At 38.3% G+C, this 17,179-nt stretch overlaps 2 protein-coding genes across 3 annotated transcripts; both read right to left on the bottom strand.

Moving 5' to 3' along the window:
• Window positions 1-5,744: 5,744 nt before the first annotated feature.
• Window positions 5,745-6,288, bottom strand: LOC121051268. Its single transcript, XM_040513452.1, has 2 exons — window positions 5,990-6,288; window positions 5,745-5,880 (listed from the first exon to the last, which is right to left on the bottom strand). Exons 1-2 carry the CDS (start codon window positions 6,286-6,288, stop codon window positions 5,745-5,747), a joined length of 435 nt encoding a protein of 144 aa, XP_040369386.1.
• Window positions 6,289-9,600: 3,312 nt separating this feature from the next.
• LOC112190661 (replication protein A 70 kDa DNA-binding subunit B) lies at window positions 9,601-17,179 on the bottom strand. 2 transcript variants are annotated; one of them, XM_024330127.2, is made up of 11 exons: window positions 16,494-17,179; window positions 15,735-15,816; window positions 15,505-15,657; window positions 15,127-15,400; window positions 14,902-15,004; window positions 14,691-14,815; window positions 13,613-13,682; window positions 11,730-11,741; window positions 11,521-11,650; window positions 11,292-11,442; window positions 9,601-9,698 (listed from the first exon to the last, which is right to left on the bottom strand). In XM_024330127.2, the coding sequence occupies exons 2-10, from the start codon at window positions 15,738-15,740 to the stop codon at window positions 11,329-11,331; spliced, it is 987 nt and encodes a 328-aa protein (XP_024185895.1). In that variant the 5' UTR covers window positions 15,741-15,816; window positions 16,494-17,179; the 3' UTR covers window positions 9,601-9,698; window positions 11,292-11,328. The 2 variants fall into 2 exon arrangements, with proteins under 2 accessions (XP_024185895.1, XP_040369883.1); XM_040513949.1 differs by lacking the exon at window positions 16,494-17,179 and adding an exon at window positions 16,030-16,048.

Raw genomic sequence — 17,179 nt, forward strand, 5'->3', positions numbered from 1 at the left:
ATTGACGTCGGCGGGCCATATCAAGTTCATTCAACAGATCATCAATAGCACTAAATTGCTGCAGGGTCAATACCTTCTCCTGGCGAAGATACCTTAAGCTTCCAAGACTCGCGGGAGGATGTCAGTCTCCAATACCCGAGGACCCAGATGTTCGTGAAGCACCATCTTAGCCTCATCCACAGCAGAAGGAGGAGTTACCTCCAACACCCTCATCAATCTCTCGAATCTGGTAGGAGGAGGTGGTGGATGCGCCACAGGATCACGAACCACCAATGCAAAAGGGTGGACAGCTCTTCAGTTTCTTCATCTTCAATAGGTTGGTCTATCCCTTCATCCGCAGGGGAATCTGGAAACTCAACTCGCGGTTCACCATGGGCATGTGGAGCAGATTCAAGCACAGGCCCTCGGCTTCGACGGTTGTCTCATTTATTTGCGAGACTTGGGGGAACCCCCACCGTCAGTATCATTTTCCATCTCTGGGCGACTGTCCCGCTGATAGGACCCTCAGTGTTTGTTGCCACCTCCTCGATACAAACAGAATCCTGATCAGGTTCAGAAATGTCAGAGAGCAGGGTTGGATCTAAAGGGAAATGGAAAGTATTGGCCAAATAGTGGCTTACCTCTCGAGCTGTCGGGTCAATATCGGTACGTAGTACCAAGAGGAAGAGGCCATGCCTCATTCACCTCTTGAATCTCTAGTACCGCGAGAATCTCTGTCGTCATCAGTTCCTCATAAGCGGCAGAAGTCTCAGAGTGGCTTTCCACGCTTTCATCCTCCGAGGAGTCGTCATCAGAGATCGTTATAGAATGGTAGGACCTTGCAGATACTCTGTAGTGGGAGATGGGAGAGGTGCCACAGGGTTAGTTGATGCTTGAACTAGGAGAATTGGCTCTTTTGCAGTGGCTGAGGGTCCAGCCTCGCTCAGGTAAGAAGGATCAGTGGTCCTTTGACGGACCTGTCAAAAGATACATAGTAAAAATCCTGCCCAGATTTTAAAATTTAAATAGGATAAGACGGGGTCGGAGTTTACCAGTCGCATTCCCAGAGGTTCGTCATCTTCAAAACTCTCTTCGACGAATTGAGCTCGATCGCGTTTGCAAGCAAAGACAGCAGTGGCCTGTACGAGAAAAGAGTCATAACTCAAAAGGGGGAAGCACCAAATATACAAGTTTGGGATCGTTCTTAACCAAATTACCCAGCAGGATCTTCATCATGTGAAGACTCTCCCTCAGAAGTCTCCTCTGCTATTGCCTTTTGTTTCCCGGCCTGAACAGAGGCTGTCCTGCTCCTGGTAGTTTGCTGCAAAACACACTCAGGAATAAGAGCAGGAAAATCAACACAAGGAAATGAATGGTGAAGAAAGACAAAAACTTACTGTTGCCCTAGGCTCGTGGATTTGTATCCCTGGACGCAATAAGCGAGAAGGTAGAATAGGTCGCGGGGTTGTTCTGCAGGTTTGGAGAAGCGCTCAAGAATCTCGCGGTCCTCCGGACCAGGCTACTCATGCCACGAAAGATCAGGACGAAGAGTTCGTCATGGCAGGTCCCAACAGTTCACTGACACTTCTTTCCACCAATCAGCATAGTCATCATCGACATCGTTGAGGGGTATAGCGCTCTGACCCAAGGGGAATCACTATCAAAGTAAACTGACTCTGAAAGGGGCAGACCCAGGCGGGGCTAATCTCCGCCAAGAGGTGTAGTAATTGGCAGAATCAACCAGAGGTCAGGTACCAACTGGGCCAACCCAAATTGGCGAGCAAAGTGGTTAGGGGCGTAGAGCTCATAACTTACGATCAGTGGCAAGACGAATATCCAAGCAGGAGATGGCGCGACGAAAGGCCAGGAGGGCTCTTTCACTATGATCCCGTCCATTGGGCAGAAAGCCATCATCAAGGGGAGGAGGGAATCGCCTAGAAAGGACTATTTTTGGGTCCGGCATCTCTCCCAGCAAGTACAAGTAAATAAAACACTCGGAGTAGGGTGGAGCTCGATACCTTACATTGCGGCAAAGCCAGTTCCCCAAAAGGGAATAACTGGAGGTTCCTTTGGAATATCGCCGCGACGGAAGAGAGTGAAATAAATCTGCAGCCAAAAGGCAAGGATCCAGAAGGGCCACTAATGTCGGTATCAAATGGGCACATTACGGCTCTATAAAGAGAGCGATATAACGCACCCAATACAGGTTGCCCAAGGCCAACGCAAATACCATTGTAGAGAGCAGTGGCCAGAGAATTCCAGGGCCCAGTAGGTTTGTTGGAAGAAGTGCAAAAGATAAATTTGCAAAGCCAGAATTCCAGGAATGCGATACCTCCTGTATGGTCACGCTGGGTGCAGTAATAGTGCGCCAGAATGGGTAGGATTTGCTGTGATGCCCTCGACCAGTCATATCCATTCTCAAAGAAAATTGAATGCCATCAAACTGACCATGCACATAGGGGTCAAAGTCAATGGGCAACCCCGTGATGGTAAGAACATCCAGCAGAGTTATGCTCATCTGCCCAAACCGGAAATCGAATGTATTGCTGGAGGTGTTCCAGAAGCAAAGAGCGGCGGCTAGCGGTGCAGCGCTAGTATTATGGGGAAGACAGAAGCATAGATCGATGGTTTGGGTGATACCCACCGCATCCCATCGGGCCAAATCTCTCGCTCGGACCTCCTGATACCAAACCTTTTCCTCGGGACGACGGTAGGCCAGAAGCCCACTTTCTTCCTTGGTCCCCAACTGCTAAAATCACCAGGCACCTGCCGAAGAGCCACTATGGGACGGCGGATGGGAAGCCCATAATAGGCCATAGCATCATCTGGCAAACGATCGCGAGGTGTGGGACCCAGACTGCTTGACTATCATCGCCACCAAAGCCCATCAGTCGGCTTCTCTCCTCTCCGGTCTGACGTCTACATCGAATACTCATGTTAGTCCGCCAGTTGAATGCGGCTTTCTCAGTGATTTCATCTGCCTGATCGATAACGAATGGTTTCTTGGATGCCATTTCTAGGTCGCAAGGATTACTTCTCCATTACACCTCGATTTATAGCTCAGATATTTTGGTGATTAATTTATTAGTTGGGCCAGTGAGTGGCCCTGGTTGATAATTAATGAATCATTATTCCATCTTGAGAATCGCATCTAAGGCGACAGTGAAGATATTCCACCTTTTCTTACCACCGCAGGGCCAGCATAGTGGCTTGATGTTTTTTAATTAAAACATGATTAAAACCGATGCGGTTTTAGATGCTAAAGTTGCAGCAAGTATGGTGGTTTCACTAGGTCACACGTCATGATGTCGATAGCCATGATCCAATCATCCTCTTCGGCATAAGACTCGCAAAGGATTAAATGACAGCAAACAGTTTGCTATTTTACATCTTATGTCGCCAAGTACTATAGGCCTTGATCAAGCCAGGAAAGCGGCTCCAACTCCAACATTTGAGAAAATCAACAGAGAGCCAGCGAACAAGGCAGATACTTGTTGCTATACACATGGCGAAGCAACCACCAAGGAAGAGAAGGATCCTCATTCGCGATCAAAAGCAGTCTCCTTCACATGAGGGCAGGCTAAAGTTCTGATCTCCTACAACCTGTCCAACTTTCACCAATTCACTGCATACCAGAGATCAGATACATGGGGGCAATAAAGTTGGCAAAGGAAGCGTCAGTTCATGACAAAGGCAATTAGTAGTGGCATTCAAGCTTTATGGCCTATTTAGAGGCCTATATGGAAACAGTCAAGCAAGTACAAGTGGCTTTGGAAACAGTCAAGACAGTTATTTTAAGCCGGTACCAAGCCTGTTGCGGAGACCTTTGAATAGTGTTGATTCAACAACATTATAAGAGTAGTGCTGATTCAAGACCTCTTCAGTCAAGACGAAGACCTTTGACTTCGAGGTCTGGGGGCAATGTTTGGACCCAAAATGAGCATTTTGGCCTGACAAGGCACGTCTTGGAGAAATTGAGCCAATGTCAGTGGCTCAAGCTATATATTGTCGACAAGTTCGAAATATATATTTAGAGGCTAAATAAAGCCTACTATGGAAGTATGAAAAGTCAACTTTAGCACATTTTCCTACTTCGGCTAGGAGAAACTGAGCTAAACAAGGAAGGAGCTAAAACTAACCAAATGAAATCGAAATGAGCTAAAACTTTCCAGATTAAATCTAGAAAGCCCAATGATCATTTCTTATGAAGAGTGCCAGAGCTAGATTTGAGTGGAAGGCCTTCAAACAATCAGTCCAATCTTTTACAGAAGCAAAACTGGAAAACTGGACCTGTAAGAGGTCCAGCAGCATTTCCGGCCCAACCACATGGAAATAAATTCTGAAATTTTACCAGGATGATCTAGACTCATAGTGGAACATTTTTTATGAAGAAGTCGAAGGCTCATTTTGAAGTCTTGTTGGATAAATAATTGAAGGAATAAAGGAGCCGAAAGTGATTCAAAATCACTCCAAAATTCATCATTTTTACCTCCATTATCTCCATTTAGTGCTCCACCTCCACCTCCACTATCTCCAATTAGTGCTCCACTATCATTTGTTTAATGCCAACTGCTTTGGCATGGTGGCCTATAAATAGAGGTTACAAATTCATCACAAAACACACATTCACAACATCAAAACATCTCTAAGATGATCTAAGTTCTCTCTAGAGCAACCTCTCTAAGAGCAACTCCTCTCATTCTCTTTCTCTTACCGGTGATCACACTCCTAGTCCTAGTCTTCTCAGAAGCCGACTTTCAGTGCCACCAAACCCAAACCAGCCAAGCAAGGACAACGCCCTAGCAACCCAGCCAAGCTAAAGTCACGCTTTAGCAAGTTCTCCTCACTTCCTAGTGGTTCTCGCTCTGCTCGATCTACAACATCGAGTATCGATTGTGATTTTGAAGAAGCTCAGCAAAAGTCCTCACCATGAGGCACAAAGAATCCCACGACGAGGTTGGTGCTCTCCTCGTCCACAATCGCTTGAAAGAAGTCAGGTCAAGGGACACCCCGACGACCGCACCCGAACGGTGCTGGCACGCCCGAGCAGAAAAGGACTGTTGACCAGCTACAACAAAATTGGAGCCAAACAGCACGATTGTAAAATTTTCATTTGAATAGAAAATTAATTTGATTTTTTTTTTTATCAGATAAACAACTCAAATGTTATAACTAATATTTCATGAGTCGAACTCATAAGTTATAACTGAAAAAATGGTATTGGGTAATTGATTTTATTTTAATTATTTAAAAAATTAAAATAAATAAAATTCTATTAGTTTTTAAGATTATTTCAAATAATTTTTTATATTCCACTATAAAAAGAAAGAAGAAAAAACTCAAAAAATATTTTTTTTCATAGTTAAATAGGTTCATAAACTCGTGGAATCTAATAGGCTACTCCTTACTATTCACCATTCTATTGACAAAGAATGAATAATATTGATCTAATTCATTTTTTCGGCCCCCATGTCAGAAGTTTCTGCGTCTGTCACTGTATGAAACCTCTTCCACATTCTAGTCCCTTTCACTCCATTTTTCCCTTATTCCTACGTCATGAAAAATAGTGAAGTATTAAGAAAACATTCTGAAGATTTAAGGAAATATGTACAAATTAAGCGCTACTTAAGGAAATATGTACAAACTACAAACCTTTCGAAGAGGCCTCATGAGGTACTGTAGAAGAGGTAGCAAGAGGAACAAGGCTCGATCATTAGTTTGGATCCTACTCCTTGTCGTTTGTAGAAACAAGGCAAGAAGTGGATCTACTTCTTCCGTCCGAGGCTGGACTCTACAGATATCTCTGACGGCTTGAGTCGTAAGGCTTCCACCCTTTGGCCAATGTTTCCAGAATAGAACGAACTTGCATAGGCATTCTTCTTCTCCTTCCACACTTCGATGCTTCTTACATTTCACCTAATGATTCAAAATCACAATCAATGTTTTATGGTTGTTCATCAAATTAATTTGAGAAAACCGTAGAGTATATTAATGAGCGTGAAATCCTCACCCGGTTCCAACAGCATCATAGAAGCGGCAATTGTCGGGTGTAACAGAAACGGCGGCACACACGAGCATGCCCTCCACCACGTTCGGGCATTCCGAGTCCTGCACCTGAATAGACACAAGCCTGAACCTCGACAGGAAGTTCGTCATGTGGTTAGCTGACGTTAGGTCCTGGGCCTCGTACACTTCGTCGTACTCGTCTTCAAAGTTGCAAAACTTCACTGTTAGCCGTTCCGCACTATTGTCTTCCGTATAAATTTTGACGGCATACCATGCGTCGTCCACTCCAGACCTGAACTCCATTTCCATAGTCATCTCTCACTTCAGAAATAAAAATAATATATATATTAGGATATTTCTCAGGTGCGGACGTTCATACCGAAATTTCGGTACGGATTCCTGTTTTCGACCACTTTCCGGCCACATTTTTACATCTTAACCGTTCAGTTTTTAGGTCATAATGTATAGATCACCTCTGCAAATTTTCAGCCAATTGGTGATCGTTAAGGCATCCAAAATTGCAATTTACACAACGGACCGAATCTGTCAAACCGGAACCGTTCTATTATAATGGTAAATTGCAGTTTTGGATGCTTAACGATCACCAAATTGGCTGAAATTTTGTAGAGGTGATCTATACATTATGACCTAAAACTGAACGGTTAAGATGTGAAATGTGCCAGAAGTGGGGGAAACCGGGAAATCCGTATCTAAGAAAAGGTACGGACGTCCGTAGGGGAGACGGACTGATATATATATATATAATATTATATATATATATATATAACTCCCTTACTCACAAAAGATGCTAGTTAAACAATTGGTTTGTTCTGTGAATGGTACAATTCATTTACAGGGAGATGAATTAATAGGGCAAGGAATGAAGGGTGGTAGGTCCGAGAGGGTTAGTGGTTGATGTTCTAATTAACACTAGCAAGATCGCCCACGCGTTGCTGCGGGTTGACTATTATGAATGAAATGGAGAAAAAGTGATGATTGAAGTGAAGCAGATGTTTGGACTTCATATTGAATCAACTTCTCTATTGAGACTTTCCGGGAAGATCCAAAGGCTTTAGTATTGGACTTCATATTGAATCAACTTCTCTATTGAGATTTTCCGGGAAGATCCAAAGCCTTCAGTATTATAAGCGCAAGTACCCTTCATCGACGAAGGAGAAATTGTTACACAGAGGTCTTTCGCACCTAATCCAAACCTAAACTATCAAATCTTCAAACAACACAGAGGTCTTTCCTCTGTTCTTGCTTTCACCCTCCAAGAATACAGCAGAAAGTTCATTGGACTATTAAGTTTATGTCTAAAATAGGATTGCTTTTTCTTAATCGATTTAGATTGAATTGATTAACAATATTGTCTAAAATCATGATGATTTTTGGACTATTAAGTTTATTCAAAATTAGGATTGCTTTTTCTAGAAAACAATCAACTTGAGAGATTAAAAACAAAATAAACAGAAATTATCACGATCAGAGTACAGAACCCTCACCTGGTTGGTCTAGCACAATTCTCTTCAGTGACAAATTCCTGTAGAGAAGAAATAGTTGTATGAGGAGTTAAAAATAAAATCCGACAATGAAATTTCAATTTTTATCAGTTGATCACTACATATATTTTAAAAAACAAAGTTCAACTTTAATTTTAATAAAACAGACCTGTTATACAAAAGTGCAGCCTTAGAGCACAACGAAGTTTAGAACCTTAGCCTCTTTCGTCCTAACTTAACAGTTAATCAGCTGAACCTTCACTCTAACCAGTTGCAGATCAACCGATGACAGTTCCATACACACAGTTATCAAAACAAAAACCAATACAACAACATGAACAACAATGAAGTATTTAAAGCTTAATCAAAATAGTATTGATGTTCATAATTAGATTCCGAATTCACATATTTCAAACAAAAAAGGATCTTTAAAATGAAATGATTCATACAAAGAGATAGTTCAATTTTAAAACAAATAAAAATTTTGAAGGATAGCCCTTATAATTTTTTTGGTATTAATGCTGGCGGCTGACCTTGATGCTCTGGACAAATCCTGGCTCTTATAATTATATCGCATTGTTCAAATCACGACTCTCAGAATAAAACCATCACATTGTTCAAATTTGACAATAGCTACCTAGTTACTCAGCTCTATATACTGAACCTTATTGTTCCTATATCAATAAAATAAAATAAATAAAATAAAAAAACTAAAAGCTCCACTGCAGAAAACTAAACCAATCAAAGAAACTAAGAAATTGTAAACATATAGTTTTATCTCTAATTGCATTACATATAGGTTTATAGATGAATCGTTATCTTTTGAATGTATGATAGTAGCTTGGAGCACAGAATCCATCATTATGAAAGCTGAATCTGAAAATTTATGTAATAATGATTAAGTAATGTGTGTTACAAAAGAATTGAATTAGAATTTTCAATCATGCTGCAATAAATGGTTAGAATGTCAGCAAAGTGTTGTTTAGAGATTGCTATGAGTGAATGAGTGCATTGGATATATAAAAACAAAGGTATATAATTGAATTTGATGGTTAGTTTAAATGAGTAGATATGGAAACAGATGATGTGATGAATGATGAATATATTAGACTGTTGTAGAGAGAAGAATGGAACAGAATGGAATATCAATATTTGTAACTTGAAAATATATAAACAAAATTTAAAATAAACAGTGCAATGAAATTAAAGGAATGAAATCAGAAATATAATGTGTCATACATTGTTCGAAGAGTAAAAGACATTTTACAGACATATATTACATTGAGTTTCAACTTTGCTTAATTGGAGTTATAACAAAAATTGCTAGTTTTGTAACTTAGTCTAGCAATTACTCCAATCGTACAAAGGATTTTGACTGATCAGTTTGCTGCATTTGTCCAAAAAGTTAAATTACAATAGTTGCAGATAAACAAAATGCAGTGAATGACATTCATTCAGATGCATTGAAAACTGATCACTCTGTTGCGTGTCCAAAAAGATACAAAAGAGAGTGAAATAGGTTCACTCAGTCGGTTTTTTTTCATATTGTTCTTTCTCTGGGAATAATGATGTTGATGAGGACACTACTGTGGTAGTGTGCTTGTTCTGCGCATCACTTTAACCAGAAGTAGATGTGGTTAGAAATATTGGGAAGCAAATTAAGGAGAGAGTATTTAATGTTCACGATAAGGTACGTTATATAATTTAGGTAAAGTATTATTTTAAAGTTGTTGTAAATTTTTAATAGATGAATGAATAATAAAATTAATAATTGTAGGGATTAAGAAGGCGTAAAATAAGTTATTTAAAATTTGATAGTGTAGGTAGGATTTAATATATACCTCTTCATCCTTTTTTCAGAATCTGAAATGAACAATGCTCTGCTGCTTCCTTCAGTCATTCTCTTTCTTTGATATGAGAGGCGATCTGGTGTGGCAGTATTTGGTTCAGCTTGTGTTGATGATGGAGCAGCTTGGTCATTTGGGAAGATGTTTGTTACCAGCAATTGACCATAAGAGTTCACCTTTATCAGAAATAGGTAGGTTTGGTCAATAACTTTTTCCATTTCTTCTGGTACAGTTTCATGTGTGGGTAGAATCGTTTGTTAACCAAATTTTACAGCTGATCCCAAACAGTTGCTCTGCTTCTGTTCCCATGATCATGACTGTAGCTTGATTAGTTTTGTCATAAATTGTCATCTCCACTCTATACCTGTAAAGAGAGCAGAAAAGGTATTGTACATAAGAAATGAACGACAAAAAAGTAAAAAGACAAACAAATGGGAAAAGTATCTAGCAATTTTGTCCAGACATAATTTAAATTATAGTCCATGGTCATAACCATTCCTCACATACTAAGGTTATTTTTCAGTTAATCCTTTTGGACATCTTCACACTAAGTCAAATTTGAAAATTAATCCTTAAGCTGTCAAAAACACAACCAAGAGATCATCATTTAGTCATCACATTGTTACATAGCGATTTGTAGATTTTGAACAAAACTGCACAATATCTCTAAACATTAACAATCAATGTCCAAGAACAGCCAAATAACTTCTATTTATTTCGTTAATTAGATTTCTATACAGTCATCCAATCGTATCAGATTATTTCGTTTAATGAAAGTTAATGAGATCTTTGTTTCCAAATCCGTAATTTTCTTTGAAATTTCTAATACTCTGTTTCTAGCGCTCATGTATATATAGTATATATTCAAACTGACCAACCAGAAAGAAAAAAAAGAACATAAAAGGAATTGAAAATTTTTAAACCAAAAAAAAAAAAAAAACTGAAATCTCTATCTTTTAATTTTTCAATCAACCATCAAAATCGCAAAGTGCAGGACAAACAAAGTACTCAAAAGATCACAATCTGTATCAATCAAAAGACAAAGTCGAGAACATGATGCTAAACTCAAAACTATAACCAAAATTGGAGAAACCAAACCTAAACTCAAATTCAAGTTAGAAGACGTGACTTGAATGAATAACATGACTAAACTTGACAAAGATTGCCTCTTTGGAAACACATTGCTAATAAAAATTTTGACACACTGTAGATTGCAGATAGTGAAAATCTTTGCTTCTTACAATAGTAACAATTAATATGCTGCTGCTGCTTATAATATCATATTACCAAATATATATATATATATATATATATATAATCCCACCATCACATCCCTATACGTTCTCATTATGATCGTCATATAACACCAAAGTTGATACAAAGTTCTTAAGTTACCAAAATTGATAAAACCATTCCACTCAAATACCTATATCTCTAACCCCAGCACAAACAAAACTAAAAGAAGAAGAACACAACAGCAAAAAACACAAATTTCTGAACCTGCAATCCCTACTCTCCAAACCAAACTCATATCTATTACTCCTTTTCTTCCTCTACCATTTGAACACACCACTGAATCACATTTGGAAAAAAATTATATTGCTATTACAATACTTAAAGGCCTCAGCAGATACTAAATCTTAGCCAACTCTTGAAGTAACCATTATAATAGCAATTTGAAAACTAAGAAAATCATTTACACAAACCACCTTTAAAATCAAAAGTATAGATGGTGACTTATTTCAATCAGATTGGTTAACATTGATTGGGATTGATTTTCAATTGGCTAATGTTTAAAACACTAATATTTGAAATTGCCATAAAATTTAGACTAAGCAAATTATACCTAAAGCTTTAAAATTAAATTATGGAATCAGATTGGTTAATATCGATTGGCATTGACTGGCATATATCTACTATCTTAAACAGTAATGTCTGAAAATTATAATAGGATTACCATGGAAGAGGAATCTGTGTGTCATGGTCAATACAGCTTAATGCAGTGGCATCCTCTCTTTTTTGAGCTGTTTATGACAACTTGAGCAACCCTTGTACCACCAACCACTATGCATGGAGAATCTACGGATAGAAGCCGTACAGTAGACCTCCTTGTACAATATAAATTGAAGATTAGAAGCTGTGTGATTGTTGAAATGAAAACGGAAATAAATGTTGTCTTTTCATACCGTATATACATCTGGATCCAATGCATTGAGTTGTGAGACTGTCATTGTTGTTTGTTGTTTGGCTTGTTCTGGTGTTAATCGCTTGGTTGGAGGAGGAATTGTCTTTACCCTGTCTCCTGGCTTGGAGAACCTGGAATTTAGTGACTGAATTAAAACACTATTGTTTTGTGTGAGAAATATAGTTGTTTAGGTGTGGTCAAACAACTTACTCAGCTTGGTATTTGAAGAGAAATGGAATTGCTTGAATTGATTGTTGTATTTGATTACAAGAGTGAACAGGTATTTAAACTAGAGTACAAGCATAGAGAAGCCAAAACGCATGGCAGACAAGATTGAGATGCCAAATACAAAGTGTGGTAGACAAGCCTCATAAACATGCCGAATACAAGGTGTGGCAGACAAAAGCTCTTGGCACGTAGCTCAAGGATTCTTAAACTCTTGGTAGTCACTCATTACTGCTATTACGCCACCGCAAGCTGAAGGTCGGTAATCGAGCTATCAGATTGGAACTTAGTTGATAAGTATGCTCCGTAAGACTCTTGTGAAATATCTTAGCAAAGTTTGCTGCAGAGGAGATATATATATGATAGAGGTGGACTGAGATAAACAGACTACTGTCAGGGACGAGAAGATACGAACAAAGCAAAGTGAGGAAGAGACTTGAATAAAGCAAAAGAAAAAGTAGGGAAGAGAAACAAAAACAACAGAGAAGCAAGGGAGGAACATCATGCACCGGCTGGACAAGAAAAGGAGAGAGATTGGGCAAGCATGGACTCCAGACCCAAGAAGTACTGAAGGGAAGATTGGCAGTAAGTAGATGAGTTGCTAGTGTGCATCGCAGACGCACGAACCCAAAGGGTCCCTCAAATCTGCAGGCCACAGAATGGAGATAAAAAAGGAAATGTGAGCTCAATGAGAGTGGGCAAGCATGGACTTCCAGACCCAAGTAGTGGATACCATGAAGAGAAATGAACTTGCTTGATTAATTGATTGATTACAAAGGATAACAAATATATAGACTACAAAGCATAGAGATGTGCTAAACAAGCGTGGCAGACAACATTGATATGCCAAATACAAATTGTGGTCTTGAACTCCTAAATGTCTTTTGCATGTTTTGTCTGATCGTTGAGAGGTACTCTTATTATCCCCCGCAAGCTGATGCGGTGATGAGGAGCAAGCAGCTTGGAACTTGGAACTAAGATTTGCAAAGCAATGCTTGAGAAGTACTTCGGTAAAGATATCGGCAACAGTGGCTAGATTGGAGAGAAAACAGAGAAGAAGTAGACATAAACACAGTGGCTGAAAACACAGAGAAGAAGCAGCAGAAGAGTTGACACACTCCAAAGATGAGAGAGATTGAAGTAGTGTGCAACAGGTTGAATTTTGAGAGAAGAGTAAATCCACTGTACCGCAGACGCACAAACCCAAAGGGCCCCTCAAATCTGCAGACGATGGGATGGAGCTGGGATTGAAGTGCAAGAAAGAAAAGGGAGTCAGCTTGTTATAGTTCATCGGAGACGCTGCTCTGGCATGGCTCGGCATGGTTCATCGGGACGCTGCTCCGGCATGGTTCATCGGAGATTGAACTAAGTCATAGATGCTGCAATCAGCAGAAGAAGTTGATGAAGATATGAGGAGAAGGGTTGTTGGGATTGGGTGGGGAATTGAAACAAGATGCTTCTGCCATGATTGTGTTGAATTGAAAGCTGAACTAAGAAGAAAGATTCGGAGATGCTGCAATTGGTTTAGACCCGTGGGTGCATGGAGAAAAATTACTCCATACACCCAGGGAAGGTTTTGGAGATCAAAGGATCAAGAGCTGTTAAGCAGTAGCTCTGATACCATGAAGAAAATGGAATTGCTTGAATTGATTGTTGTATTTGATTACAAGAGTGAACATGTATTTAAACTAGAGTACAAGCATAGAGAAGCCAAAAAGCATGGCAGACAAGATTGAGATGCCAAATACAAAGTGTGGTAGACAAGCCTCATAAACATGCCGAATACAAGGTGTGGCAGACAAAAGCTCTTGGCACGTAGCTCAAGGATTCTTAAACTCTTGGTAGTCACTCATTACTGCTATTAGTATTCCTGTGTTTGTTGAATTTGTGGGTTTATCAGTATGCAAGAGTGAGTTGTACTTGATGCTTGAATTTGTTCTGCAAATTGTGAAACCAATTGTTTATGAAGAAATTGAAACAGTTTTTATCAATCGAACAGCACAAAATGTAAAGAACTTTAAACAAAGCATGGAACAAATATAAATCAGACTACTGCAACCTATAGCAAAGTCTTCTTTGGCTCTCGATCGAGGCTTGTAGAGAAAACCCTCATTTACACGCCTTGATCGAACCAAAAAGACTTTAGTATGAGGGAAATTGTTAAATGTCTCTATCAATCACTCCTTATTCCCAGACTTTCATTCCACTGTAATGACAAACAATTCCCTCCAAAGACTCCAACCCAACAGATAAACCTTAGAATGCAAAGTTTCTTCATAGAACTTATTTAGGATAAACAATTTCAATCACATACTCTAATACATTGCTAATTTGTCTTGCTAACTTTAACATGTATCGATGTAAATTATTATTTCTGTCGCCAATTAGTCTAAGAATTCGTAAAGAGTCTACACCCTTTGACAGAATTTTGGATTCACCATTCCAATTGCTGTTCAAATTTTAAAACATATGTACACATGTAAAATTTTGTTTGGTACTGACAATTCCCCATACCAGTCTTTTAAAACAATTGCTGTGCAGGTGATTCATGAACACAAAAAGATACAAACTGTCCTACCCAGTTCACTATGCACACATGTAAAACTTTGTTTGCTACTGACAATTTCCGATACCAGTCTTTTAAAACATACTCTAACCAACCCACCCACATAGTTAAACTGTACAACCATCGCAATGAAATCGAAAAGGCTAGCTTGAATCCCTTTAAATTGCAACCCATATTTCAAATGAAAAGAAATTAATATCTACATTATAACAATGTAAGCTGAAGTGAAGAAAGAGAGATATAATTGTTTTGAACACAGAGGACAAAAATTTTGTATCATGAGGTGAGATAAGCCAACCTAACAGATGATATTAGATTGTTTAAAACTAATTCGGGCATGCTCTGATGAAGAAAAGTAATGTGGTATATTAAATTCTTACGTCTGAATTTTGTCACTCTTAAGCTTGTGATCAGAGCAAGTATTGCTGAACCTGATGCTCCAATACTGTCCAGATTGAATTTTCTTGCAGCGTCACCCCATAGAAATATTTTGAGATCTTCCCTCCTACATTTTTTCAAAACATGAAGTCCACCCATCCAATGACAGAGTTGAGAAATTTATTTGTTGAAAAGATTATGGATACAATATACCTTAGGTTTTCAACAATGAGTTCAAGCTTTGATTCCATCTTGTCTGTGTCTTTTATAGGGACTTGGTATTCCGGAGTGGCTGATTTGATGCAGCCATAGATATCTACAATTAAAACAAAGAAAAAAAAAAGAGGGACAAAAAATAAAGGTTTTTAGTATGGTTTTATATTTGGCACAATGTATTAATGTAAAATAAAAGCGTTTTATTCAGTATTTGGAAATTACCTATGAGCAGTGGTTGCTGTTGAACCTGTGGTGCTAATTCATTGAACTCAAGAAGGTGGAATGAATATTCTGGGATTGGAGGGACAACGTTTTCAACCAGTTCAAATTTTGTTGATTCGTTGAAACACAGCTGGACTTCATGATTTGCAACTTTGCATTTGGAAGGATCCCTTCGTGTATGAAACACAGAGATGTCATATATTCCTCCTTGTTGCATTGTGTTGGCAATATGAGGATAATCAGATTCATCAATCTTGGCATGGATTGTATCTCCCTGTGTTAAATTAGATTGAAAGATTAATAATGATATTGGAGACGCATATTGGTTCAAATTTTCAAGTCATTGAACTAATTTTATATGGTTTGCAGCAAAGTTACCATTTCATCAATTAGAAGATAGTGGAGGCCGTCGTATATGTCACTTTGGAATCTTCTTGGTCTCCACATTCTGGACACTCGAACTCTAACCTTCAAAGTCAGGGAAAAGGGTCTTATGTTTCGGATCAACGTCGGTCTTGGATTTCCTTCATTCTGTAAAATCAAAAATGGTGCTTAATATTCACAAATTATTGAAGTTAAGGAACAAAGATAATTTAAAATGGACTTACTGCCATTGCTTCGCTGTTCTTCTTACAGCGACTTGATTACAACTGATTTGTTGTTTGTTACAATTCGGAGAAATAGTACTGGCTAACATGGTATGGTAAAATGAAACAATAAAGAAAATCAAGACCAATATATTCATAGGTTCCAACTATTTTTAGGGTAGAAAATAGAAAGAAAACAAAAAGCAAAGATAATTTATAAAATAGAATAAGTATGAACTATGAAGGTGAAGTTGATGAGGTAGATGGTTATAACAATGGTATCAGAAGATATATGATGTGAAATTTGAGATATTACCTCTTCAAGTAATAAAAAGACCAAAGAGAAAAAAAATTAAAAAATATTAATACAAATATACAAATGGTGATGTATAATGGTGGAAAAGCCGAGAGAAGGACAAAAAAATAAATGAAACAAATTCAAAGCCATGGATATGTGAAACTATCAATTATGATAGCCATAAAATGGCATGTTCAGTAAAGATAAAAATTGCAATAAACAATTAAACTGATCTAAGTAATAAGAAGAACAGCACGGCTGTCTTTGTATGTAAGAGTGAAGGCAAACACTCCGGTAAACAAGTGTATTGTAGATGATTGAAAAAGAAGGTAGATTGTCTAATAATCAAAACATGCATGTGTTAAATACAATGATGATTTGAAAAAGGGAGGAAGATATTTGTGAAAAAGGCATTGAAAGACAACAATGGTGATGGATAAGGATGGAGAGTTCTTGAACTGTGAAAACTATGGGTAGATGACCTTGCTGTGGGTTAACAGTCGTTATGGATAAAGATGGAGACTCCGAAATTGGACAGAAGTTGTGTTTGTGGTCTATATACTTGGGATTTGAGGGTAAGAAAGTGTTGGTACAGGAAACACCTTTTTGTTACTGTTTGGCAAATCTTGTTTTCTGTACCGTGTGGCATGGCTTCAGTAATCAGTATTCAGTAAATTTGTAGCATGCGGCATGGGTTCACTGATTTGTGCACATGGGTTTTACTGACTTTGAGATGATATGTGAATAGTCCTTAAACATGTTGGCCTCAATGGTTATGTATAATTCACGTCAGCACCATAATCGATCTACATGTCTGGTTTTCTGTTTGACAGCTGTAAGCCACATTGAATGTATACCATATTGTGGGTGTCCACACCAATGTGCTATTGTTTTGTTTTAGATGGTGTAAGATTTAGAATATATTTATAAATGTTTTGTCATGCTCCGCCATTTTAGCAATTGTTTATATAATAGAATAAAAACAATAAAATATAAACAAAATATAGTTGTGATGCAGACATTGAAAATTTAATGCGGAAAAAAAAAAGATGAAAAATCAAAATCCCAGATAACTTCTACCAAAGAGAAAAGGAAAATGATAATAAATAGAATAAACATGATTAGAAACACATGCATGAAGCTCAAAGTGATGGTTTTAACTTTTTCA

The sequence above is a fragment of the Rosa chinensis genome, chromosome 2, assembly GCF_002994745.2.
Source record: "Rosa chinensis cultivar Old Blush chromosome 2, RchiOBHm-V2, whole genome shotgun sequence".
Classification (NCBI taxonomy): Eukaryota; Viridiplantae; Streptophyta; class Magnoliopsida; order Rosales; family Rosaceae; genus Rosa; species Rosa chinensis.